This window comes from Pezoporus wallicus, unplaced genomic scaffold (assembly GCF_028554395.1).
Source record: "Pezoporus wallicus isolate ANWC-B61680 ecotype Strahan unplaced genomic scaffold, APGP_CSIRO_Pwel_v1 contig_3710, whole genome shotgun sequence".
Lineage (NCBI taxonomy): Eukaryota > Metazoa > Chordata > Aves > Psittaciformes > Psittacidae > Pezoporus > Pezoporus wallicus.
Window position 1 is genome coordinate 1,124,601 of NW_026640315.1, and position 27,309 is coordinate 1,151,909.

A 27,309-nucleotide genomic window follows, 5' to 3' on the forward strand; every position below is an offset into this window, starting at 1 on the left:
GAAAGTGAAAACTGTTAGAAAAAATGAGTCTGTATTTCAAATTGGACTTCATGAAACAGAGTATCTAGGAGGTTTTTCTTTAGTTATTTTATAATATTAATGTTGTGGAGCTCCTTCCTGTCTATCTTTACAATCCAATGGTGTTTTAGGTAGAGTTTTGATGGAATAGCTATGCAACTAAAAAGTGCTTGTTAATTAATAGACACAAACATAAATACTTAAGACTTGATGTAACAAGCTGGGAGAACTTCTATGTTACCTTCTACAAATACCATTTGTAGGTCTCTATCCTTCTGTAAGCATGTATTCTATGATTCTATGATTTGTGCCTGCCCAAGTGTGCTATTAATTCAAAGAAGGCTATGAAAGAGTAGTCCTAGAATCAGCAGGAAAGGAGAAACAATGGTAAACCAGGCAGAAACATGAGTATCAATACTACATTACATCATTTATCATAAAGAAGAGCTTCATGTCTTTCAATTCAGTTCAGTTTTGCACTTCAATTAGTAATTTTACTTTGGTCCTCTCCAGAATTCTGTTGTGGTTACGCTGAGTTAGAGGTGTAGGAAGAAAGTCATTACCTTTGTGCACAACTCATTTCATTTCACATCTCAACAAATACATAATTTGCATCTTTTTTTTTCCTCTGGGAAACTAAATCCAACCAGTCAGCAGTGAGAATAATGTGACAATGGCCCTAAGACAGGGACAGATTTGCACTGATTTCACCTAGCTCTGAGTGAGGCACCATCTTCTTACTACTATACTCACTAGAACTAAAAAGCCACAAGTCCTGCCACAAAGCAATAAGACCATAAACACGAAATTACAATAAGCAATAAAGTTTTGAGACTCTAGTTTCTCTATTACTTTAATTTATACTCCTGTTAACCAATTTTAAATGCACATTAAAATACCGGCTAATTCTAAAGATGTCAGTATGTGGATAATAGAGCCTGCCGAGACTGTGCAATGTGTTTCAGCCATATCCTATTATACTTCAGTCATTTATTTCTTCTTTATTTTAAGAAAGCCTAATTTAAGACCAGGAAGAAAAGCCATTTGAAAATGCCCAACTGCTGGATAAGAAAAGCAAAATGGAATCAGAACTCATTCCTTGGAAATGGCCTGACAATCAATAGTGAATGAGTAGTAGCCATGGCCTATGTAGCCTAGCTTGAAAATACAGAAAGGTTGACTACATTATCTAAGACGCTTTCTCCTATGTTATATGCCATGTTCTCTGAGTCATACAGAACAGCTCAATTCTGCAGTTCTAAATTGGGATTAAAGCTGGGAATTAGCCATCATTCCTGTCTGCATGTTGGAGGGCAGCTGGCGCATGATATGGATTGAGCTGCATCTGTCTGATATTGGAAGGAGCAGCTCCTCTCAGAGCTGAGCATCCTATTCATCCCATAGCTGTTAGTGCTGTGGTAACACTACCACCGTCCCAATGCAAAGTTCCATTTCTTCCGTTCAGCCCCACCCCTCCACGAGACACGAAGGATACACTGTTAAAACATGATATCCTCAAAAAGCACATTATCAATGTAATTGCATTGTAAACTCTTTAGAAGAAAAGATATGGTGCCTACACTGCACAGCTGTGTAAGTAATTTCTCTCCTGTTAAAGTTGGAAAGAGATAGTTTTAAACAAAACCATTGTAAAAGGAATATAGTCTTGTAAATATTGATTTATCAGCTTCTGCTGTCCTTATTCAATGGATGTAGCACTTGTCTCAGCAAGAAAATCCTGCTGTTTTCAGTGAGACCTATTTTCAGACAAAAACAATAACCTAGGATTTTCAGAACAGGCAGTGGCTGGCTTTTGTAGGGACTACTTCAGCCACACTTGCTTTCTAATTATTCTAGTATAGGAACAAAGTAACGCCTGGAATGCAGAGACACTGCTAAACCCAATGAGACCAAAGTATTTCTTGTAAGCAAGGAAGTAAAATTCCATCTCCTCACCATCTGATTGAAAAGTCATTTTTTAAATGCTAGTGCTTTTCAACCTTTGGGTTTGTTTTTCAACTGAAATACAGTGGCTGTGCAATTGGCTATTACTTGGCCTGCATACCTCCACTCTTCTGTTTTCCTCACATCTGAAGTTACAACATATAGGATGAGCTAATGCCAAAATTCCACTGCAAATAATCTTGTAACACTGTTCAGCTCTATTAAAATGAGCCTTTGAAATGGAAAATCTGTAATGTACATGAAGCAGGCATGCCAAGTCCACAGTGCCCATCCTGTTGCCTACTGTTGCTTCTCTGTAGGGGCAGCTGTACCGCTTCATTTTAGTCAGCCAAAAGACATGGGTTTCTCCAAAGAATCAGCAAGAATGCCTTTTTTTCTGATCAACAGCACAGGGACACTGGGCAGCCTGGCCTGATGACACAGGTATTAAACTGGTGGTTTATTTCTCTCTCAGCCTCCACACTGTTGTCTTGAACTCACTTTATCCATCTTTACCAAAATCTCATTTCATATTTGTAAAATGACCTCTCTGTGTAAAGACCTTCATTCTTCACTTAAGCCCCATAACTGATGCTAAAGATGGAAAGATAAATTAGGGGGAGGTCATAAAAAGGTCCAAAAGACCCTTCTCTGTGCTGGGGTGAAACAGCTATCAGCTCTGTGCCCCTGAGTCAGTGAACAATTCCAGTGTGACCTGGTTATCTTGTGCTGTGTACTTTAGTATTTTTCTCTTTCAAGCAGATACTGAAAGGCTGGAGGCTGTGATGTTGCCTACAAGCATTTGTGAGTTATAGCAGTGCCATTTGCACAGCTGTAGTTAATGACCTGTCAGGTTTCCCATTATGATGTTATGCTGTTATTTTCAGGGTTTATGTCCTGACTATAAAGTTGGTGACTGCTTGGTCTGGACACACTAATGCATTTTTGTACATTTTATAAACACAAAATGAAAAAGTGCCCTAATATAAACCCACACTCTATTCAGAAAGGGAAAAGTGACAATTTAAAGTAGTATTTTCAGTAGTAAAACAACCCCCAATCAATAACATTCAGGAAGCTTCCTCCTTTGGCCAGAGTCACTAACTATAATGCAATTTACAGCTCTGAGCAGGGTCAGCAGGTAGCCGGAAATGCATTAAGTAGGTGACTATTTTATAGTGAGTTCCTTTGTAAGAGATAGTTACTCTTTCAATGACCACAAATAGCATGTGCCCAGAAATGCCATTGTGGGGTGATGTTATACAGTAGTTGTATTTTAATGTGTGTAAGTAACAGCAGTAAAACTTCTCCAAATAATAATTCCATGTACTTACAGGCAGGCAGACATGGTAAATGATGAGCAGGGATTTTGCTCCTGAGTGTGTTCAATGGATTCATGGTTCAGTGAATTCGCAACTGACCTTTTTAAAAACGTGTTACAAGAGAAGGGAATTTTCACTGAGTACAAATGAGTGGTTTCAGACTATCAGGTCACTAGCAAGCCCTTAGGCAAGAGCCTAAGTAATCCTACACACGCACACATGGTACTTTCAGAAATGAAGTTCTCACAGGCTACTGAATAAATACTGTGATAAAACAATCTTCTGAGTCTGTATTTACAATTTGAATCATAGCAGTCTATGAGGAAAATACTTGCATGCAATGTGATGTATCTACAACCTCTTTTCTTTTTTGACCTCTTTCTCCATTAGACAGGGTTTGACAGGCAAGTTCCTTGTGAGCAGCAGTAAAGCTTTCAATGATAATAAAGAACAAGCAGAGTTACTCTGTGTAACCATGTACAGAGCAGTGGTGTGATCCTAGTTCACAGGGGTGTATTTGAACCACAGATAAGTGTGTAGCTGCAGTGACCATATTTTCCTCTGTATGAAGCGGCAAACTCTATCCTAGACATTAAACTGTACTAATGCGATGTAGAAATTGAAAACTGCATGCTGTATTCATATAAAATCTTCAGTAGTGCTGAGTGGGTTCCTCACCATGTAACAGTTAGGAATAATCTCCGCCGCGTCACTATAGTATCCCGATGTAAATAGTCCTAGTGAAATAAGAGGTGGATTCCTAACTGATAATTGTAAACTGTAATTGTAGTACTCTTAAAACATAATTCTTTTCATCAAAGCACTTCCCAAGAGTATTTTTTGTAAGTGGGATAATGACAGGAGGAGAAGAGAGGCAGCCTCACAGTGTCACTCGTTACCTCTATTTCCCCACTGTACTGCGATTCCTTCCAGTTCTATCTCTTCCCATACAGATTTATGGGAGAAGTATCTAAGCAAGCATAAGCTGAAGAATGATTATTCTCTGATTAAGCCCAACTACATACCACTAAGGAATTACATTATCAGCACAGAAAAATCCTATTCCTTGTTATTCTCAGTGACTTCTTTCTCCACAAGACGCTAACTTATTTTACACAACAAAAAACTGTAAAGAAAGGATTGTTTTTTTTTTTAATGCGGGAAGTGATGACTGCTACTATCAGTTGTATAAAAACACATGCACACAAAAGGACTACTACTACAAAGTAATTAATAGCCAAAGCTCCAAGTCCTTTCCTTACATAATCAACCACAGCAAATGTCATTACTCACTTTCAGTTTGGATCAGAAAATTTCCGTAGGTCTCTGAGCAGCCACTATCAGAAATCTATTAGATTTCTCTGTGCTTTGATTCTACTCCTGTAAGACATGGATACCATCAAAGGGTCTACTGCCAAAGGGTGACAAGAACTAAGATATTGTGTGAAGATTAGCCTGTCAAGGGGTAAGATAAGATAAACTTCTCCAATATACCAATACATAAACTCAGCACCACCAACACACAGGAGCCTTGCTGTCTGGCACTCAGAACCATCCTGAAAAACCTTTCATTGTAAGGATTTACAAGCTTTCAGTATTAGTCATGGACCATTGTTTCAAGTGCTTTTATACTTAGCTTGTCAAGAACATGATAAATCCTTTCCTACATATACCAGTATCTATACTTAGAATTCCTTCCTTTGCTTTTAGGTCATAGTGAAGAACCTGAGAAAGATTCCTAATATTAGCCTTGCCTTTTTATTCCAATCGCCAATGTTTTGATGATACATCTAAGGTCCTGCACAGGAATGATCCTTCTTTTAAGCAGAAGCTTAAGAGGATGTGCTCATCATGGAATGATGAACCCTTGAAAGATCACGGAGGTGGGCTTGCTGGGTTCTTCACTTGTAACAAGCTCAAAGTGAACTGGGATAATATTTGAAAAACACAAATTGCATTAAATCTGAAGAAAGAGCAGTCATTTAGCCAAGAGTAACTAACTGTAGGTCTTCAAGATCCCATAATGATTGTAAATCCACATTGTCTGGACAGCAGATGTTATAGATACTGCTCCCTGTTCTCCTGTTTGAGGATATAAATGCCCAAATGGTAACCACCATCTCTTAAGCTGCCTCCCAGCTGTCATCCATGCAGTTCATGGTAGCCCTACCAGCTACAGTTGTCTCAAAGAATTAGTGGTACTTAACTGTTCTTTCTTATAACCCATACTAGTGTCAAAGCAAGGTAAATACAGCCACTTCAGGACAGAGGGAAAGAGGATTTTCAACTTCAGAAAGTAATCAGAGTACTGCTATCCCTAAAATTGGTGTCTAATCTACCAGCAAAGTGTGAGGTACAATGATTGACAAGGATCTGCGGATTACTGCCTCGAAGGTCTTCCATATTAGTACATTCCTGAAGTAGGAGAGTGGTATTGCTTGGTCCTAGTAGGAGGAACCTGCAGTTCAGCAGGAGTACTAGGCAGCTGGTAACACAGCAAGGTACAACATGTTATTCAACGTGGAATTTGTTATAAAGGGAAGGCTTGACCTTTGCAGTCAGTGCCTGACTGTGGCTAGAAATAGACAGGAACACAACCTGAATCATTCGGTCTGGTCAGTGTAATGAAGTAAGTCCGAGATACATCTGCTACATGCAGTTTGTCTTCTGTGGATATTAAACACACCCAAGAAAGATAATCAGGCTGTTAAGGGAAAGGGGATCTGAGGCCACTTTAGCGAAGAACTGTGGCCAGCCACAAATCTGGCAAGGTTTAAAATCTTAGACTTCCAGAGTTCTTTACTGTGGTCAGTTCACATTGCTTGCTCTCTAAAATATATTTATTTGTTTTGTTAAAGGAGTGAAGGAAACTTAGGGGGGAAAACAGTATTCAGAGATCTGTTTGCAAAATGGTTGCAACTACAGGACGTTTCATCTCCCAGTGCAGTATGAGCATCCACATAACAGGAGCATTGGAGTTTTTTTCAGGAAAACCCAACCCATGAAATCATTAATCTGGAAAACTCAGCTTTAATTTAGGCACAGTCCCCATAAAAGTCTTTTAATAAGGCTGACTGTTGGCTAAGCCTGGGCACCAAGTTGTAACACGTGGAACTGTACATCCTTGAAGGTACAATATTACATAGAACCCTCCTCAGATCCTAATATGTTAAATTCCCCTTTTTTTCATATTTAAATTCAGGGATAAATCAAGCCTTTGAGGTGTGAATCACTGGTGAGCAGCCTCTTTACATTTTTATGGAAGATTCAGAATTACAGACTCACTCCAATAGCCTCATTAGTTCAGAACTACTACTAATGTGAATGTCTCTCAAACTTAGTGCTTTAATTTGGTTACAATTCATATAAAGACAAGCAAACATTGCCATATTTGTATTATAACTAAGGCCATCAAACATCTCCCCTCGATAGTGTTCATTTCTTCTTCCAAATTAAAAGCAATCAACTCATCTGTTCCTTGCTATTTTAAAATAATGAATTGTATCAACAATGCATTGGAAACTGAGACAATGGTTTCTACATTTAATTATATTTAACTCCTTTCTAGTTACATGAATTGTAAACAGATTTTGCAGAATCACCAAAAGAAGCAAGAAACCACAAAAATATTTGGTACAAAATAGATTTTCTTCAAGCTATCTTTGTGACAACCAAAATTGAAATATTATATATACTAACCTAAGTTTGAATCAATAAGTGAATGATTTCCAGAATCTGTGCTCTATCAGCCTGAAGAAATGAAGTGTTCCAATATATTGCTTTCTAAAAGAAAAACTGCTATTATTGTTTCCATAAATAATCATATATGGCTGGTTAATTGTTCAGAATCAGCACCAGACAGAATGATTCTGAAGAGTGTCTGTGCACAGACTGTTTAAAACACTGCTGTAGCTCAGACAGCACCACTGTTTTCACTGACAAGCAAAATGCACCAGATGGTGAGTGATGCTGCAGCCTCCTGAAGTCCCAAAATAAGACTAGGAGAAATTTTATAGATAGTATAAGAGCAATGCAAGAGGAGCAATCAGCAGGTTATTGTTTGTATTATTCAGGCAGCCAAATGAAGTGATCACCTGTCTCAGTGTATGAAATAGGTCCCTGTATATTGGAGAGTGGCATAATACATGAGCCTTTCAGAAAGTTTAAGACGTGTTAGGTTTGAAGTTTCTTATTTCTTAGCTTCAGGCCATGGACAAAAAGTTCATGGTTCTTACAGTGACAGTCAAAGGTTACCTTTGGACATCTGCATAAAGAAATTTGTACTTTAAAAGAAATCTTAAAACTGTAATAAAAAGAAATCTTAAAGCCCACAGAAGAGAAAGTAGGGACATCTGAACTGCCTGTGTGGGCCACAATAAAAGATAGAAGGTAACAGAAGGAAATTTAAAAGCAGGTTTTGGCACCCATGACCAAGATTGTCAATTGTTTCAGGATTCTTTTTCCTTGAAAATCATTACTAAATTCACGCATTTCCTTCTTGGAAATTATGCATAATCTCATCAACATGATCCTTGCAAAAGGCAGGAGCAGCATTATCAATCTCTAGCAGTCTTCCCTTTTATAGTAAAATGAGTTGTGAAAGGAACTGTTAACAGGGGACTTCCCTAGATAAGAAACTCTTCTGCCTTCCCATTAACATGTAGTCCAAAGTTTCAGTAACAGGATGGAGTTTTGGCAAGTGAATTCCATAATCACAGATTAGATTTAACCACCGTTATATTTTATGTTTACCAAACCCTACTTTTATGGTGCTATGAAAAAAACAGGAGCCATATGAAGAGCATCAATACAATCAGACACACGAGAGTATCAAAGGCTATGTGCATCTATTTGAAATATAAGAAATGGCACAGAATAGCTTGAAGTATTTTGCCTTTGCCATCCTGAAAACACTTGCACTACTTCTGTGATACATACTCATAGCCACAGCAAATGGAAAGGTATGAAAAAGATTATTTACATGTATTTTAACCCATCGTGAACTACTTTGACATCCCATACCAGAAAAAGTCTATGTACTAAAAGTGTGTAAGAATATAGATTATTTGGTTGTTGTGCAAATCAGTATGCATTAAAAAAAGCATTCATTCTTCATCCTTGAGCATTCCCTGAAGTTTAATTTGGAACCTAATTTGCATTCAATTAACATTTTAAAGCATTACTTACTTGCTATTTTGTTTGTCTACATGATTTAAATCATAGAAGCAATTCTCTGCTTTTAGCAAAGGTGAGAGAGGGGAGGGTATTTGATGCATCAGGAACATACAGATCCACCTGCTGATGCACCTTTCTCAAGAACCCTTTACCCTCACTTGCAAGGCTGAGCACTAAGACCTGAGGACAGTCACTGTAGTGAGAGAACCTGTCAGTCACTGTTGCTCCCTTTTCTGTTGAGCAATGCGCAAAGGGAAGTTGGGAAAGACAGCGTGATAAGGCACTGGAACAGGTTGCCCAAAGAAGTGGTAAATGCTCCATCCCTGGCAGTATTCGAGGACAGGGTGACATGGTCTTGTGTGAGGTGTCCCTGCCCATGGCAGGGGGGTTGGAACTGGATGATCTTAAGGTGCTTTTCAACCCTAACCATTCTATGATTCTATGGGTTTTGTCCCTCTTCTCTGTATCATCTCCTAGCAGGTTTTCAGTGGAAAAAACCTGTGTTCAGATGAACACATTACATTAGAAGGGGATTTGTTAGGACTTGACTTAAATGCATCCAAAACAGGATAATAAGAAAAAAAAAAAATTATGAATGGCATACTCTAACCTAGGCACGTTGTGATACACTCCTAAATGCAGTCTTACACAACTAAACATGAAAGAAGTGATAGTTCAAAGAAAGACAGTTACTTTGCTTCTGAAGTAGGCAAAAAAGTATTCACACAGCCAAAGCTGTGACAGACAAACTCCAGCAACTCATCCTGGAGTGTTTTACAATGCTATTACTCCCAATTAGTCATCTCTATGCTTGTGCTTGCTCCCCCAAGCAACTGAAGAGCTGTATTCATGTCAATCATAGTAGCTTAGATGTCAGTTTTGAACTACAGTGACAGAGTCTTGGACAAATATTCCTTTCTAACATCTCTGGGTGTGGTAACTCCCAGCCCTGCGAAAGGACAAACAGCTGTGGAAAGGAAATATCTCAGCAGATGGCCATAGCTGTTTGCTTCAGTGCACGTCAGTCAGCAACTTCAGCTCTACCTCATCAGACTGCCTCGCAGCCATCACCTCTCAGGTGCTAATTAGCATCTTCTGTTAGATCTGATATGTGACTGCTAACATTGCGGATAAACTTAATACGCACTAACGTATCCTTTGTGATGTGTTAGTCTGAGATCATAACCATAAAATGCATCCTTAACATGCTTTAAATGCTTTCAAAGACTTGAAAACCTAGGTGCTGCTGAAAAAAATTAGTTGTTTATTCTATAAAAATTCATGGGATTTCTCTCTTCTGCTGAGGATTACAGGTTGCAGTTGAATTTGAAAGAAATCTGACAGTCTGCAAGAAAGGTGTTCCCAAATCTCCCTTGCTTGCTTCATGGCTGCTTCAGTGAGGAGTGCCCTTCTGGAGCCATTCCTGAGGATGTGTGCTAGGTTAGTCCCATATTCAACATGTATGGGTAACTCGGGGCTCTCTCATTAAGGAGATTTGTCTCACACTACTCTAAGAGGTTTTCCTTCTTGGATGTTTGAGTCATGACTGTTCCCAAGCCCAAATTTCTCACTATATTAAGACTAAAACACCACAAGCATTCCCTGATCATGTATGTTCCTTTACATGCTGACAATTAAATTATTTCCCTCAATAACTTTAAGCTGAAATGTTGAGAAGGTCTGCTAAGTAAATATTTTTTTCACCCAGTTTCTACTGGGCATCTCCCTGGGTCGTGTAGATCAGGAAAATGACATTTCTTGAAAGCAGGTGATTATGTTCTCCAGGCTTCTTCCCCTGTTATCAACATTAGGAGCTAAACAAGCATAACAATACACTGCAGTGCCTCTGACAGTCCAAACCAGTGTCAAGTAAATCTGAAAAGCTACTTTATGCTACATCAATATGTAATTAAGCTCCAGGCTTGTAGATGTTGGGTTTTTTATGTGCTTTTCATAAGAATTTCAGTGCCAGAAGCTTGTGGGTTGAAATATTTCATCTCATTTGCAGTAGTAGTCCTATCAAGATAATCAGCATTTTGGGTATTTCAAATGACTGTCAAATTGTAACTGTTGTCACAACAATCAAAACACCTGATGATAGATCAGATCTACAGATTCTTAGGAACAGCTCACACAATGGCTAAGTAGTATTTTCTAGTACTTGGAGGAAACAAAGATCATGTAGCTATTTTCATGGTGCTTTCATGATAGAACTTGAAGCACTATTTCAGCTTACAATATATCGCTAGTGTACAGAAATTAATGCATATTCATCTCAATTGCACTGAGAACATACTGAACAATACACTCACTGAATGTTTCTGAGTTTACTGAATGAGGAATGTGCCATCAAATCTGCCCAACAACTAAACAGAAAATGGAGGTTGCTAAAGTTTCCTGACTCCTCTCCTAAAGGAAACATCTAGTCAAATGGAACAGTGAAGACCCAACAAAGTAATTCTGCTTGAAAGGAAGAATAAAATAATTTAGAGAAAGGGAGCACAAAAAGATCAGGTGTGAAATGTAGGTGAAAAACGAAATATTGTCAGTCTGAGAACTATGAGTGTCTCAGGCAGCTGGAATCTGAAATGTGTTAGAGAGATCCAGAGCTTAAAAGAACAAGCTAAGGCCTACTCAGACCAGCTGAAACTTAAGGGGTCTATACCATTAGGATAAACAATACTCGTTTGGAGGAGTTGTACCGGTACAGAGCAATGACATGCTATTGCTAGCCTGAATTTCGCTTTTGCCTATCAAATTCCACTGCTGTTACTTATTTAGATCCTTTTAGCTACCTAATGATTATTTACCACCTACTAAATCTTATTGAAGCCAGGTTAGGATTTCATTTTTCAGTCACTTTTCTGTTTCCAAATCAAAAAAGAATGAAATCTCCATATTAGGCTGATGTTTCAATTAAGTTCCTTTCCTAATACACTCTTAAATTTGTATACGTTATCTAGAAGTGCTGCATCAGATAAGTAAATTCATCCAGGTAACAACACTGCTTTTCAGTTCTCCCATTCATATTTCCATAGACAGAACATACATTGACAAAGTAGCATCACATTAATTTTACTGAGTGAAACCAGGAATGTCATCAAAGTGGTTTCTTTCCTGGAAAACAGCCATGGTCTTTGGAGGATGTATTGACAAAAACCTTCCCAGGCTTCTGTACATTGTGATGTTGAGTAGTTGTGTACTTCAAATCTCTGCAATGGACAAAATAACAAAACCAAAAAAATGTCCCCCAAACCCAACTATAGCAATTCCAGTGAAACACTTTTTAATAAAAACTAAGATTTTTAAATTACACTTACCTGGAACAAAGCTTCCCTGGACCACCTCCTTATACGCCCACCAGCCTTCATGGATTTTTGGTGAATTTTGTTGAGCTAGAAAGAAACAAAGAAAGAAATCATGAACTTAAAGCAGGGAATAGGAAATACTTGATTACAAGAACTTTGGAAACTCTCCTCGGTGTATCATCTTCCACAGTAGAGCCATCTCTCAAGTTCCCAAGTGACGTTTATTCAGTGTATTGAATTACGCTAACACATGTGTATCTTAGGGAACCTTGTCCCTCTTTCTCATACAGTAAAACTGTCACTAAACTTAAATTTTCAGAGATAAAATCAGGATGTGCAGGAAGTCCTTAAAGCAGCTTCCAGTGCCTAAAGGAGGCTGAGAAGAAAGCTGGAGAGGGGCTTTTACAAGAGCATATATGGACAGGACAGGGGGAATGGCTTTAAACTGACAGAGGGGAGATTTAGATTATGTCCTGGGAAGTTCTTCCCCGTGAAGGTGGTGAGGCATTGGCACAGGGTGCCCAGAGAAGCTGTGGCTGCCCCACCTCTGTCAGTGTTCAAGGGCAGGTTGGCCGGGGTTTGGAGCAATGCCCATGGCAGGGGTTTGGAGCTGGGTGGGCTTTAAGGTCCCTTCCAACAGAAACCATTCTAGGATTCCATGACTGCAGATCAGAGCTCATATGCAGACATGTTCTGCCTTCACTTGTATTTTGCTTGATATATTCATACTTAGAGCAACTCTCTTCCGCTGAGCTACAGAAAGCTCAGCTGCCTTGTGTATCATTAACTTCAATTTCAGGTCATCTTGCACTAGGTCCAAGAATTTTTTAACATAACTATGCAGCTATAGAAGATGCTGGATGTAGCAGCTTTCTGTTGCAGTTTCATTTCTAGATCACATATTATATGCAAAAGACAAAATTACCCTGGGCAAAGTTCCAGCAATATAATAAAAATTGTTGTCATTAAAAATTACATAGAGGATCTGACATTCAGACTAAAAAGGATACAAGATGAGGACCATTACATACTGTTCTATAAGTCACAAAACAATATTTATGATTTAACTGACTGTAAATTACAGAAACAAAAGTAAAGCTGAAGTTAATTAAACATACTGACAGAAGGACCAACACTCTGCTTTACCAGAAACCCAGACGCACTAATGGAATGAGGTATGTGTGGATGCAGATTTCCCCTTGCAGTACTGATGTTCATTCCATTAACTGAATGGTGACATGTTAAACTGAAAGGAGTATTCCACTGTGCACTCTTTACAGTTTGCAGATGAGACAGTCTTCATTATTTTAGCTTTTATATCATTGCCTAGAGAACTCCAAATGTGTATGGCTGTATCATGCTGGACTGTACTATACAAACATTTCGAAAATGGCAAATCCCAACCCACAATCAAAATATCTGAGCAGCAAACTATCCACATGCAGTCTGAACTGCAGTTGTTTTGGATCTAAGCACTGGTTTATGCAGGTTGCTTTTATGATCTATGCTCTGTAACTGAAGTCCTCAAGATTTCAGGATGCTTTAGCAGTAGGAGAGGATACTAGTAAGTGAGATGCAACAAAGCACAGCAATCATTCTTTTACTTATAATTTCCCAGAAAATTACAGTGCATCAAAGTGCACGTTGTAGTTATATACACAGCTAAAGCTGGGTCAGCCAACCAGAGGCAGCTGTGTTTTAAAACTGAGTGAAAAAAAAGTATGTATATAGATAGAGGCAAGTTAGGAAGGCTTCAAGGAGGATGGGTATTTTCATACATTTGAACTGCTTACTCTCAGCATTCATAGAAACATACACAATCAAAACATATATTGCTTTTGCACACTATGCAGCCAATGTAAACGATACGTGACAGGACCAGGAGAAAAATATAATCCATTATTCAGCATTCAAATTAAAAACCAAAATCAAAAGACATTGGCTCTGCAGCTCTACCTTAGCCCCAACACGTAGTAAAGCTAATTCCAAAAGGATTATAAGGAAAACTAAGATTTATGTCATGTTTTTTTTTTCAAATCTGCTGCATTAGTATGGCACAGACTGCAGGAGATGAGGAAGCAAATTAGGTTATCAAAGCTTTGTAATAAATAATTGGATGTCAGTGCAACTGCTTCAGCTATCAGAGAAGAGCATGACCTGGCATCACTGTGCACATTCCACAGATACCAGATCCTTATCTCTCCAACACACAGGAAAATAAAACAGAAGGAAGCTCAATAAGCAAAATCAGATGTTGCACCATAGCCATATAAAATATCTAAGACAGAGCAAGAGCAAAGCTGAGGGTGTTGATAGTTTACAGAAAACTAAGACCGGGGAGGAAATAGAGAGTAAAGGCAGGTGGCTGCTGTGAGAGAGCAGCTAGGGAGACAATCCCCAGTGCCGTGCTTCTTCTTGAACCCTGAAACCTCAATGTTTTATACCAGTTCAGGCAAAACATCCTGTAAAATAGTGCAGAGAGTGGCTGAACAGAGATTTCCACTCTGCTGTGCATGCGAAATGTAGCTTGGTGCCAAAGATTTACTAGATATACTCTGATATACTACAGAGACTTCGCTTAGAAAGGAAAAGATTTATAAGATCCCATTTCTCTGAATGCAGGAGGAGAGGGTTTGGAAAGGCCAGAGAGGAAAGTTTGTCTTCTAAAACCTCCTGCTAAAACATTACTTCAGTCTGTTATACAAGTGAGCAAGAGGTCTTATTACAGGAGAAAAAAGCTGTTCTCTATTTTTGAAACATCATCAGACCTATACCTGGATTTGTAATGGAACAAGGGAATATAAAATTAGAATGAACAGACATATGGACAATCCTTGCTGGGAATCCTATCTGGGCCACTTACACCTGATGTATGTACAACACAGGGTCTCTACAATTGGTGTATCAGTGCCCATCTGACAGAATGGCACTGTGCCTGGGTAAACAGGTTCAGCCTTATGGCTCAGGAGTTGTTGCCAGGGAAAAGGATTCTTCATATGTGCCACCTCATGACACTGAAAATAGCAAAATTCTCTCAGCATCCTTCTTATTTCCCGCTTGAGGACTATGAAAAAGACATGTGCTTGCTGCATGGATTCTGATTATCCTGTGTTCCTACCAGAATGCTGCAGCTCCTCCATGGTAGCTCCATTTTTTGGCAAAACTAGTCATGTAAGACACCAAGGAGACAAAAGGTCTAGAAAGCAATTCTGTATGCCTGAACAGGGTTAACCATCTAAAAAAAAACCCATATTTCTGCTACTTCAGACACATTTTTTACCACTAAAACCTAAAGCATGCCTTTAGCTTCCAAGAAAAACAGTTGCTTCTGCAAAGCATCAAAATAAACAGGCCCATCTGAACAGACACTTTGCCGTTACGAGCAGATTACCTGCACAAGTGGCTCTGAAACAGCAATTTTTAGCATCAGCACTGTATTCTGCCATCAACAGGGATAGTCCAAAATGCCATGCTTGTCCAAAGTGCTAGAGGATATTGAATGACCTCCATTTGCTACAGCATCCTCTCCCTCAGTACTGAAACCACTAGCATCTGAGATTAGTAGCTCTGCTGATATAACACCATTACGTCAGCTCTCTTTCAGTGCAGCTGCTGTAGAGACAGGATATTTATTTGAAGCTGATATGACATGTGTTGCTTTCATTTTGTCAGATTATTGTAGGTATGTGTCATTGTCAAGCATAAAATTACAGGTTAAATTCTGCAAGATGTTGTGCAGTTTTGTTTCCTAGTGACTTCCACATATAGGGAAATGACACTGGACTGGATCATAAACATGTACAGCAAATGCAACCAGCAAAAGATGCTATTGCCCCATTAAGTCAGCAGTTAACTGTATCTAGCTTAGAGGTTAAAATGAATAGGTTTATGTTTCTAAGAGAAGCTGTTGCTCAGGCAGTAAAACTACTTAAAAATCATCAGATAACACTGTATCAGATACCAGGTACCATGGTGCAGATGCTGAAATACCTGCATACAATTTGCAGTGCAGAGTCTTCATCTTGTTGGAATGCTGACATAATATAAAATGCTGTAATTAATACAAAATGCCCCTCAGTAAATATGCTTATTTGCAATATGTAAACAAGTCATTCTAAAATTACTTACTTTCTACACTTAAATAAAAGATAAAAAGGCTTCTATCTGATGCCATCAATTATGGCATTCACATCTGAGCATGAGCCAAGAGTAGAATCCTGCCAGCTCAGACTTCTCCATTCACTTTACTGCCATTTCACACTGATGAAAATGCTAGACTGGACAATGAGGCTCACAGCAGTTAGGGAAACAATCTTTTTTTCATTTTAATTTTATTGATCTGAGCTTTTCTGATTGCTTTATTAATCATTCTGCATGCTTATCCCTACTTAACTGACATCCTAAGAGTCTTGCTTGTGGTAACTTGGCTAGCATTGCCCTGGCATTAAATACATGATAACACTTTTATCACTGTTACCCCTTCTGCATTGTTATGAGATAAAAAAGCAAGCCAGCTGTACCTATGAGCCATCAGTTTCATAAGAAACTCAGTGTAAGGCATTATTTCATTTCTAATACTCTGATATGAAACTCTCAGAAAACTGCCATAGTGTCTATTACATGAAAAATAAACCCTCAAATCTGGTATTACAATGGTGAACACTGAAAATGAAAGATTTATTTATAAGGTATTAGTTGCTGGTGTGATCTTCACTTATATCCGCTCTTTGTGTCCCACAGACACAGGCTTTATAGGTCTTATCCTGCTTCTCTCCCACCCAGCATACTACTTGATTCTCCATTCAGAGTTCCATAGTTCACTCTGAGTAGCTTCATCACTCTCAGGGTATCTTCTGTCAAGTAATCCAAGACAGCTGTGCCATGTGGCAGAAATGAAAGCCAGAGACATTTTCCTGTAGTATTTCAGAAGATCATGTGCTCTTATGGAAAATCAGCCCTACAGAAAACAGTGCAGGATGGATTAAAAAAAATAAAACCAAAAACCTGTAAGAAACAGTTTAATCTGTTTTGCTAAATCCATTTGCAGAACCTCATACTTTGTACTCATTTTAAATAATTTTAGTTACTACACTTCACGTGGATACTGTGCACACTGTTAAACCCAAGGGTGAGTTGCCTAAACTGTGGAGGGAACACAAGACTTACTCCATCTCAAAAATCACTTTCAACATCTGCAGTCATACAAGTACTGGCTTTTGGCTCACACCACAAATGCCTCCTACAGCAAAAGGAATATACATGTATAAAGTGGACCTGACAGCAGGGGAATTAAATAGATGCAATGGCTGAAGATTCAGCCCTCTCTAATGAACATTCAGTTTGTTTAAAAGAAGTCTGTCTAATTGCAGTTATTATTTAAGATGGTTTTATGCAGCCTTTTTATATTAAAAGAACCTAACAATACACACTTCAAGCACTATATAAACCATCATTTACAAGTGAATAGTTACAGGACAAGGAAGGTTAGCCTGCTTAGTAATACTACAGCCGACATTGCATGCATCCCCATATGATGAGGGAGAAAAAAGAAAACAAAGGATTATAAAGGGATCAATAAATAAAATGCTTTCATCAGCTATGACAATTTCTTTTTCTTTTTCCCTTAACATTTTGCTCAGGAAACATGCAAATGCTCTTTCATTAAGTTAATACTTTCCAATTCCATAAATCCTTCTTCCACCATCCCCATGTGTAAAAGCCCTCACTGCTGCTGTGAATTCCAAACAGTATTCAACACAAGCAAAACAGACATGACCTGATTTTGTCGCATCTGGGGGCAAAAGTAAGGCGCTATCATGGGAACTCTGCCATGGCACAGAGACTTGTCTATTCTGTGTATTTTCTGTCATTTTGTCTTTTGATAAGATTCTAATTAAAAACCTAGGCCAAAGGGTGAGACTTCATATAAGCAGAGTCATACGTATACAAATAGTAGTGACAAAGAATGTGGCATAATATTAAGACATAACTCACTGCTGCATCTACTGCCCTTGTGCAGGTGGGTTTTGATGTGAGCCTCCATGTGTCCAGAGTCACTAAATGCTGCTTGAAGAACCATAAATTGAGATGTTTACAAGTCCTTAAGCCCATATTAGGATACACATTCTGCTTACAGCACTCTCTCCCCAGAACTTTGCAGGACTTTGGTAGTATCTAGCTGCAGTTCAGTTTGCAGGAAGTAAAAAATATGTATAAGGCTCAGCTCTGTTCAGCAGAGAGAAGCAGCTTGTGCAGATACTTTTCTCATCCCTTCCATGTATTTGTGAACCTTTTCACTGAAGAATTTCAAATCCTAACAAGCGAGGAAAGCGGAAAATGCAAATGACGGTTAGTTTAAAGGCTGCTGCCCAGAACTGGCAGATAGGGCTTCCTCTGCTATCAGTCTTGTAGGTGGCCGTGCACTTTCATTTATCTACCTGTAATTGGCTTGTAATACAGTTATCATCCCACTTTTCAAGAAAGGGTAATATAATTATTATTCAAGAAAGGTTTCAAGAAAGGGTAATATAGTCAGGTAACAACTTATGTGTTTTCTGACCTCCGAATGCTATCGAAATTGTTTAAATAAGATGACGTGTAAGTGGGAATCATTCCCAACAATGTTTATGAAGAACATGAGATGCACGTGCTGGGTAACTGCACACTGTATCATGCTTTTAAAAGAAGCTGTATAAATATATATTTTTGGGTGGTGGGTCCCAACTTGTAATAAGCACTCTTCCACAAAGCATATATGCCCACTCACATAACTGTTCTTTAAGTTCTAGTATAAATGAACAAAACACCACAGGTTGTATCAAAAGCTTTTAGTCAGGAAAAGTTAAAACCATCTTGACTCACTGTTCCTTAAGCACTTAAGTACACCAATGTAAATGATGGACTGCACTGCAGGGTGAATTACTTTGTCACTGCACCCAATTTAACGTGAAACTCTTGAGTACTATTCCTAATTCAATTTGTAGAACATCAAATGTCCCTATAAAGCTGCTGTTCATTTAATGTGACTAACACACATGTACAGGAGTTAAACCACATAATGTATAAGATAGTACATTCGCCCTCTCCAAGTATTTTTTGGCTAATGTGGCTGGAATATTAAGGCAGTGTTACCTTTCATGTTATTTGCTTCAATTTTTAAAACAATACTTCCCTGTAATTTCTTCTTCTGCAAAATTTAATTTCTGAAATCATTGAGAGGGAACTTCAAGACAGCTCTCTGCTGGCCAGGAAAGCTGGGCAGCTTTGTTTGATATGAAAGAATGCTGATGGTTCTAATCACAAATTCCTACAATTAGGGATGCGAGCCTCTGCTTCCTCAAACCCCAGAGATATCTATGGGACTCACTTTACTTCTGAACAAGGTACAGTTCTCTTCCTTCTCTGGCAAGAGTCAAAAGTGCAGCAAAGCTGAACTACTGCAAGAAAACAAAGCGATTAACGCAGAAAAAAACTATATAGTTGTATTGCAGCAATTAGAACATAATATGGTTTGCAAGCAGTGTGGAAATTCAAAAGAAATTGCCAGAGATTCAGCACCTTTCATCCCAACCACTGATGGCATGCTTAGGGTTCCATGAGTCCTAAAACCACACTAACACAATTAGACTGTCTCAGTGTTTTAGAAGGTCTCTGATAGGAATGTCAGCATACACAATAGCCAACTCTCCATTATCTTAACGGGGTAGTTCCTCTGCAATGAGTTGTCCAATCATGTCTAGATATAGTCTGAAGAGCTCTGTAAAATAATGCACTAAGAAGCAGTAAGGTATCTTGTGATGTTAACTTCAAATAGCTCTTACTTTACGCTGCCTGTCCTCCACTCCCATTAATTTCAATGCGGTTTGGGGACACTCAGCAACTTCCAAGAAATTGCCTCAATATCTTTGAGCCTTTACAGTTCAATACATTATTAATGCTAAATTAATAGGGCTTCCTTTAAAAGGAAACCACTAAGTTCCTTCCTCAGAAGCACATACAATATTGACATCTTACTGGGTTTCTGACCCCAGTTATTCTCTAAACAGAATACCCATCCGTTACAGACACCTGGGGACTGTCTTGCTAGTTGCCACAGGCAGATCTCTTCTTTCATTTTCCCAAATCTTTGGCTCCAGGAAAGAGAAATTACTTCTTCAGCAGTGTTCCCATGAGGGAGCAGTGCCCAGAATTTACGTATTCATCACTCCTTAGGCAAACTCAAGGGGAAAAACTAAAGGTCTTCCAATTAACCTCAAGACTAATGGCATCAATATTAGGTGCTTGATCCCACAGTGATATGAGCATTTTCCACAGTCTTAACAAAGGGACATACCTGAAAGAGAGGGCAGAGTTCTCCCTTGAAAATTCAGAACTATGAGTGGCAATCTGTAGGACTTGTACTCTATATATACTACTCTAACTTCAGTCAGCACAAAATGATGCATGGTCTTGAGATAGAAAGAGTCATTTTCTCCCAGCTAACAGAGCTACAGAAAACCAAATCCAGTTGCAACAAACAAACCAATGTCATTCAAAAGCTAGTAGCCAAGGGGAGGCAAAATTATTTTGATTATACTGAATTGGATTCAGAGACCCAGATTTCTGATCACCCTGGGGTTGATGGTCAGGGCACTAACCCAGATCATCTCACAGCTCACTGAACTATGCAGATCCTCAGCACTTAAACTTTATGTCCTGGTGCTTTCTGAGATCAGAGTCAAAAAACTGTTTTTCTGGCCATGTAATAACAGCTTTGCTAGTATCAAGAAGAAATCTACTGTCAGAGGATAAGCCAAGATATGGATCCATTTCAGGCAGTGGAATCATGACAAAACTGAACCCATCATAATGTAGCTTTATTGTACTGGCTCTTTCCCCTCACGCTGCAGTTTAGCAGTTTCGCATTCAGTTGTTGGTTCTTGGTTACTAGACATTTCTGAACAGGGGACAGGGGAAAATAAACCAACTTTGTAGCTAGTTTTGTCAATTGGTGACAACTTTTCTTCCAGTAAGTTGCAGTACTTTCAGCGCTCTTAACAAGATTGGGATGTATTTTTCAACATAAAGACTACAATAGATCTTGACTTGCTTAAATAATGTTTCTACATCATGCAGATTTTCATAAGAGCCCAGTTTACACATATTCCCACTAGGATACATGGCAAGTATAGAAGAATCTTAAAAAGCAATGAACTAATTAAATTCCCTTTAAACTGTCAAAAAAGGTTAGGATCATTGGGTTTGTTTCAGTGTTACCAAACAATAAGATGCCATGAGCTATAAAAAACTCTAAGATCCATGTTAACAATACAGGGGTTTTCTGTATGTTCCCTTCACTCACACTTCTGGAAAACCTGTGGAAACCTGTATTACTGGAGGCAAGAAAAAGGACTAAAGAAGGCTATTTGCTTCTGAAATGTTTGGGGCAAGTTAGAGTAATTCCCAGCAAGAAGTGATTCTTTGAGTCTTCCAGAAGCAAGCAGACACTGGCCCTGCACTATAAAAAGCTATCCAGGGTTGCAAAGTGCCACTATACTTACCCACTACAGCATTAATGAACCCCAAATCATTTAGTAAAACAGTGCCCAGCTCAGAACCCCATTTGTATTAAATTGGACACCAGATAACCAGAAATACTGTGTATCACCAGCATTAACTTTTCATAAATTTAATTTACATCATAAGAGGCAGCTGAGGGGAGAAGAAAATAAAGGAGTCTTATTGACACCTCAATGCACTTATGTTCTCATAACCAAATGAGGAAGAGTAAAATGAATAAAATGGGGTATATATATTTCACTACCACCTGTTTACCCTAAGTAACCATCAATTTTAAGGTGAAAGGTTATGCAAACAAGGAAAAAGCAAAGAAAAGCAGCTTTTTTCCAGACTTCTAAATTCACAGATGGGAAATAATTGTGGAAAATGGAGGAACTGAGGAGTAGCTACAGGAAAAAATCATTCCAGTCAGATGAGCTGCCAGGATAAGACAAGACAGATGAGAAAAGAACATGTCTCATTGATCCCAGATGCAGCCATGTTGTATTCTATCAACATGCCAATTCATTAATTACTGCTTAGCTATTACAGTGATGACAGCCGTATGAATATGTGAGCTTTTACTAGCTTATTTTAGACTATTTGCAAAAGACATCCCTAAAAATGTTACTAGCTTGGAAGCATTGTTTGTTTATCCCACTTGTCAGGTAAAGATGGGCGAGATTATTGGGTTTTTCCCCTCTTTGTCATGCTCCCAATCTTGACAAGAGACAACTTACTTTCCTTACTTCCCCCCATCATTTTTGCTTCCCTGCAGTTCTGTGAAATATCCTTCAGAGATTACTTCTATCATCTATCTGTCTATAGTTGTGTTTATCCACTGAAACTGAAAGAAGACTCTGGACTGGTTCCTTGGACAGCATTGCTGTTCTGGGACTCTGCTGGTCTGTTATTCCTAACCCCACCACCAATATTCTTGGCCAGAAACGACACAGCTCTGTCTACCCTGGGTGACTGTAAAGAGCAGCTTATCCTTCTGAACCCTAGCGCAGTTCTTGGCTTCTTGGTCCTTGCAAAGGTGTCCCCTATTCATCCTTCTCAGACACTTCTTTAGCCATGAGTCAGAAGCAGTGATATGAATGTGCTTCTTTCCTCTCTCTCATTTAGTTCTGAACTTATGATGGATGGTATTTCACGCTGGCTGTGATGCATGTACCTGCTTCATTTTCCTGTTTTAGAATTTTAATCATTACTAAATTATTGATACAGCAATCCCACATAGCTGTTGTTCAGAGCTGGCTCTCCCTGTCTTTTGAAAGGTAAGACTCTGGACACAGATAAAAGACAAAATAAAAAAACCACCTAAGGTAAGAATTTAAAGGGATGTGTATGGAGAAATAAGCTACTGCCAAGATTTCATCAGGGATTTCCTCGCTTTCCTTCTTTTCATGTGGTCCTGTTTCTTCAAAGTCAAAATCCACAGAACTTTCAGACAGTCATTTATTCTTGAAGGAAAAATTATTTTTATTAGTGAGGGTAAAGCCAGCTCAGAACTGGCAGTACAAAACCCCTGCCCATCAGCCATACTCACTGCCTGCATCATTTAGTTCATAAAATTGTCATGGTCATAATTTAATTTATTAAAATACAGTTGTCCATCTACTGATATGTACAGATATTTAACTTAAAAAAACACAACCACAGTGCAATAGGACAAAGTAATATACTCCAGCAGCAGTTAAGTCCAAGCATCCCAGAAGACCAGCTTTCAAAATATCACAAATATCAGAAATATTCAGGCCAATCCAGAGCAGCTTTTTTTCTTTTAGTTAAGATTCTTACTGTATTCAGTTTTGATCAGTGAATACTTCAAAGAACGATTCAGGATAACTCCGGCAAATTCACTGCTGTGCAGCTGCCTAAAGAACACACTATATATACCCTGGAGACACAGGCATCCCATACCTGATTATCCACAAATAAATGCCTGCTGAGTCTTCCACATATGCTGAGCATTGTAGATGGGAAAAGAGAACAGTGGATATGCAGAGCTATAGATCTATAAACACGGTTTCTAACAAAAATCATGTTCTTGTATCTTGTACCTGCCTCCTTTCCTGTATTTCAGTCTTTGCCACTTAGCCTTTGACTTCTGTATGCAGAAAGGGTTGAAAATAGAGATGAAAAAGGCACAGCCCCCTCCAAAGCATCAGCAGTCTGAAAGGAAAGTACCAGCCACATTCTGCTGACAACCGGCTTGTTATCTCCTTGACTGTGTATTGCATGATGTCACCCATGGCATATCTATCCAGGCAGATATAGACTGCTTCGTCTTTCAGCAGGTCCTACTAGCTTACAGCACACAGTACGAGGCTAACTTGGTCCCACGGCTGCAGCTTCGTATCTGGTGTGTGTCTGGGTGGTAAGGAGCACAAGTAGGTGTGGACTGAGTAGAAAGGCATGCAGAAATCAGTGATGACACAGATGGGAGAAGTCCAGCTCTCTAGGGAGTAAGTTAATTCCAGTCCCTTAATCTTTCCGCTGGAACACAATTCATTTTACACATAACATCTCAGCTATTCTATAACTTTAAGTCCACCTGAAATAACCCCTCCTGAATGCTAAGAAAACTAGTCAAGAGATTGCAGGGGTTAAAAAAAAACAACAACAAACCAACAACATTTGGAATACTGAATCTAAAGCAAACAAACTTGTGTCCAAAACAAATTAAGGAAGTTTGACATTAGTTTCAGAGACAGTAAAATTGCCACAGTAGTAGCCAGGAGAAACTGACTGAATTCTGCATGTTTTAGTTCTTCTCTTTGCCTAAATGCCTGCCTAGCTGTTCTGAAACTGTGCACTAGCCATGAGGAAAATGCAGTGAGGGCTGATGAATAATGCACACAAGTCAAAGTCCACCATCTTCAGCTGGTGACCATACAATTCTGCAATGAACAGTATTACTGACTCTTTAGACCTGATTTTGAACCCTGTTTGGCAGACATGTAAGGTCAAAATCTGATGACAAAACTGGATGCATAGAAAGGATCTTACATCAGGGTCCTGCATCCAGCTTTGAACTTCATGCCAGGCCAAGTTCAGTGCAGCTGGTATGCTTTAATGCCGGGTTTTCACACAGCTATGCAGAAAACTAAGCTCAGTACCAGAAGATGCCAACTTATTGCAATTTAGTCAGACTGATCCCCACTCTTCCATTCATGTTTGGAATTGATACAGCCACACTGTAGAGATCATATGGTAGAAACAAAACTTGAGAGACCCCTCTATTTAGTTGGAGAACAAACAGTTTAACCATAGCACCTGCTTCAAACTATCCTACTGACCTTCAGACTTTAGACCACATCATTTAAGTGTTTGACCATGTCCTGCTTTTACCTTCTGGTTAAGTTCATGCATGTTTATGGCCATCTTATTGGTATATCACCAATACATTAAGAAGCTTGAGTCTGTAACTCTTAGTAATGCAAGCAGTCCATGTAACTCAGTTTTCTTGTAAGACTGAAGATTAATAAGATTTAACAAGACTGATGCAGCGCTCTGCAGAACACAGCATTTTGATAAATGGTGCTTTCATAACAGAGATGCTAGGCACATTCTAGACCATTTAAACTGATAGGAATCATTCTCATGACTTCAAATATGCACTGAGTATGGCTCTAGAACAAATACACATTTTTTTGTGAGCCATCAGTATCACAGTCTTTATTTTAGGTATGCATTTCTTTAACTGTAATTTCCCCAGCTGCAGCCCAAGGTAGATACGAAAAATGTGGCAGTGGACTTGTCCTGCTGCCACACGGCTGAGCTGGATATAGATACGGGCTGTGCCATCAGCAGGTTCACCCAATGGTGATAATATTTACTTTACAAATACTATTTCTTCTCTTTTCTGCCATTAAAAAGCAGCCTGAGTGTGAGGGAGATGTCAGGACAGTAAGCAAACCAAGTGTCTCTGGTATTAAGAAGTAAGGTCTGTTTATTCCCAGAAAACCCAGAAGACTACTGAAAAATCATCAATTCTGGGTTCATGCTTTCTTAAAATATGATTTTCTTCAAAGACAATGCAGTAATTCCCAGTATTTATGCTAGCAGTCATAGGGCAATATTTAGCTATATCTTTACCTTTTATCTTTTACTGTATAGGACATTAACATTTTCTTTAATTCTTTTGGTCGCTAGTCAACATCTAAGAGTAGAAAAATCCAACATGTAAGGTTTTGTGGACTGTCAAGCTACATTATTGAGTATTAAAAAACCCCAAACCCCCAGAGACTTGGCATTCCATTTTGGAAATTAAATCAATCACTAATCACTTTTCATCACATATCTTTAAAGAATTTTCAATACACAATTAGAGACTTGTCACAGATTGGAGGCTAAGCACACATGAAAACGTTAGGCATTAACTATTCTGTTGCTATTACACACAGCAGTACTCCACAGATAACACCACCATAATCTGAGGAAGTGTCAAGTGATCCGGAAGCTCAGCACATTTTAACTGTCTCAAAAAGCACAATTCTCAAATCGTGTCACCTCTCAGTTCAAGTGCCAATTTTTCTTTTCTGCCTTGAACAACTTTTCACTCATCCCAAGTTTAAAAAAAATTACACAGAAATGCTAAAGATAGACTAAGTAAAATATTAAACACTAAACACCAATGCCTGCTTAAACAGAGCACCACTTTGTTCCCATCTGCATTCAGCCACGTTCTTGAATTTAGCGTGGCATCATGTGCACAAGTGCTGTGGTGAAGCAGGGCTGGCAGCACCAAGTGACATGAGGGATCTATACTGAGCCTGTTCCCTCAGGGCAGTTACCACCCTCAAAAGGCATTTTGTATTAGAACTGCTTCTTCATCATTTAACACCCCCGGCCCTTCTCCCTGGCACTGCTTCCCAAAGAAGGCAAAGTTTGTCTGCAAACCCAGGGGCTCCATCAACGCATGGGAAGTCTGTCAACAGAAACTAGTACAGTACTAGTTAGTTCAGCATCATAACTGTAAAGACAATTTCAACCATAAATCAACATCAGTGAGGTTAGAATTCACTTAAAATTCTAAAACAGTGTCACGGTTTAAGCCCAGCCGGTCCTGCTGAACCCAGGACACACAGGTATGTGCATTGGGTTTGACTAAAAAATAAACTAGCATCATTTACACTATTATAAGTATCATTGGCATTTTGAGTATCAACCAGCTGTAAACTGCACTGCCTCACATAAATCTGCATTAGAATGATACAAGATTTGGACCTAGAAGCCTCAAGACCCTCAAGGCAGCTTTTCATTGCTTTACAGTTTGAGCAATTATCTGTGCAATGCAGTGCAAAGCCCTATTACTACAATTTGGCAGTGAACTGTGAGTCAGAAGTCTTTGACCTACCCAAAGAGGGCTCTACACACTGAGCAGCAGCATCTTTTCTTTCCATGTAACAACTAGTGGAAAATATTTTGAGATATTTGAGTAAAAGGTACTATAGAAATAGAAAGTACTGTTTAAATAAATTATATTTCTCTAGGCTTTGAATTAAAAACCACAGTCACTCCTAATGGATTAAAACATGACATGTCTTACCTCCTACACATGCTTGTATCCTTTTATAAAAGGCTAATATAGAGATTCTTTAGCAGTCTTCCATGCATTAGAAGAGCTAGATGGTCTATGATCATCAAAACACACATTAAGCACATTAGGAGCTGGATAAAGCCAGCCACTTCGTTACCTATGGCGCATTGTCACATTGGTCCTATAGTAACAAGAGAAAAATAAGATTAATTTTAATGTTTGCTCTTTCCCCTCAAAAAGATATTAAAAATACCCATCTGGGCTTTAGGAAGGAAAAGACTTCCAAACTCCAGTCTAAGCTACAGGAGACAAGAGGACTGCTGCCATTACAAAGCTGTGATTTCTCTGCGCATTGCTTCCTTCCACATGGATAGCAAAAGCTGTCTTTTCAAGGGTCTGATCTTCTTTCTCCTCCACTACAGTCTGGTCAAATTGCACAATGACTTCAACAGAACAG

The 27,309-nt window shown here is 38.9% G+C and overlaps 1 protein-coding gene across 1 annotated transcript in view; it reads right to left on the reverse strand.

The window, feature by feature from the left end:
* Positions 1 to 27,309, reverse strand: part of CA10 (carbonic anhydrase 10) — a 192,311-nt gene that overhangs the window by 144,497 nt on the left and 20,505 nt on the right. The window contains exon 3 of the mRNA XM_057418512.1: positions 11,780 to 11,854. Within this exon, the coding sequence (XP_057274495.1) occupies positions 11,780 to 11,854 (75 nt within the window). The remainder of the gene's footprint in view (positions 1 to 11,779; positions 11,855 to 27,309) is intronic.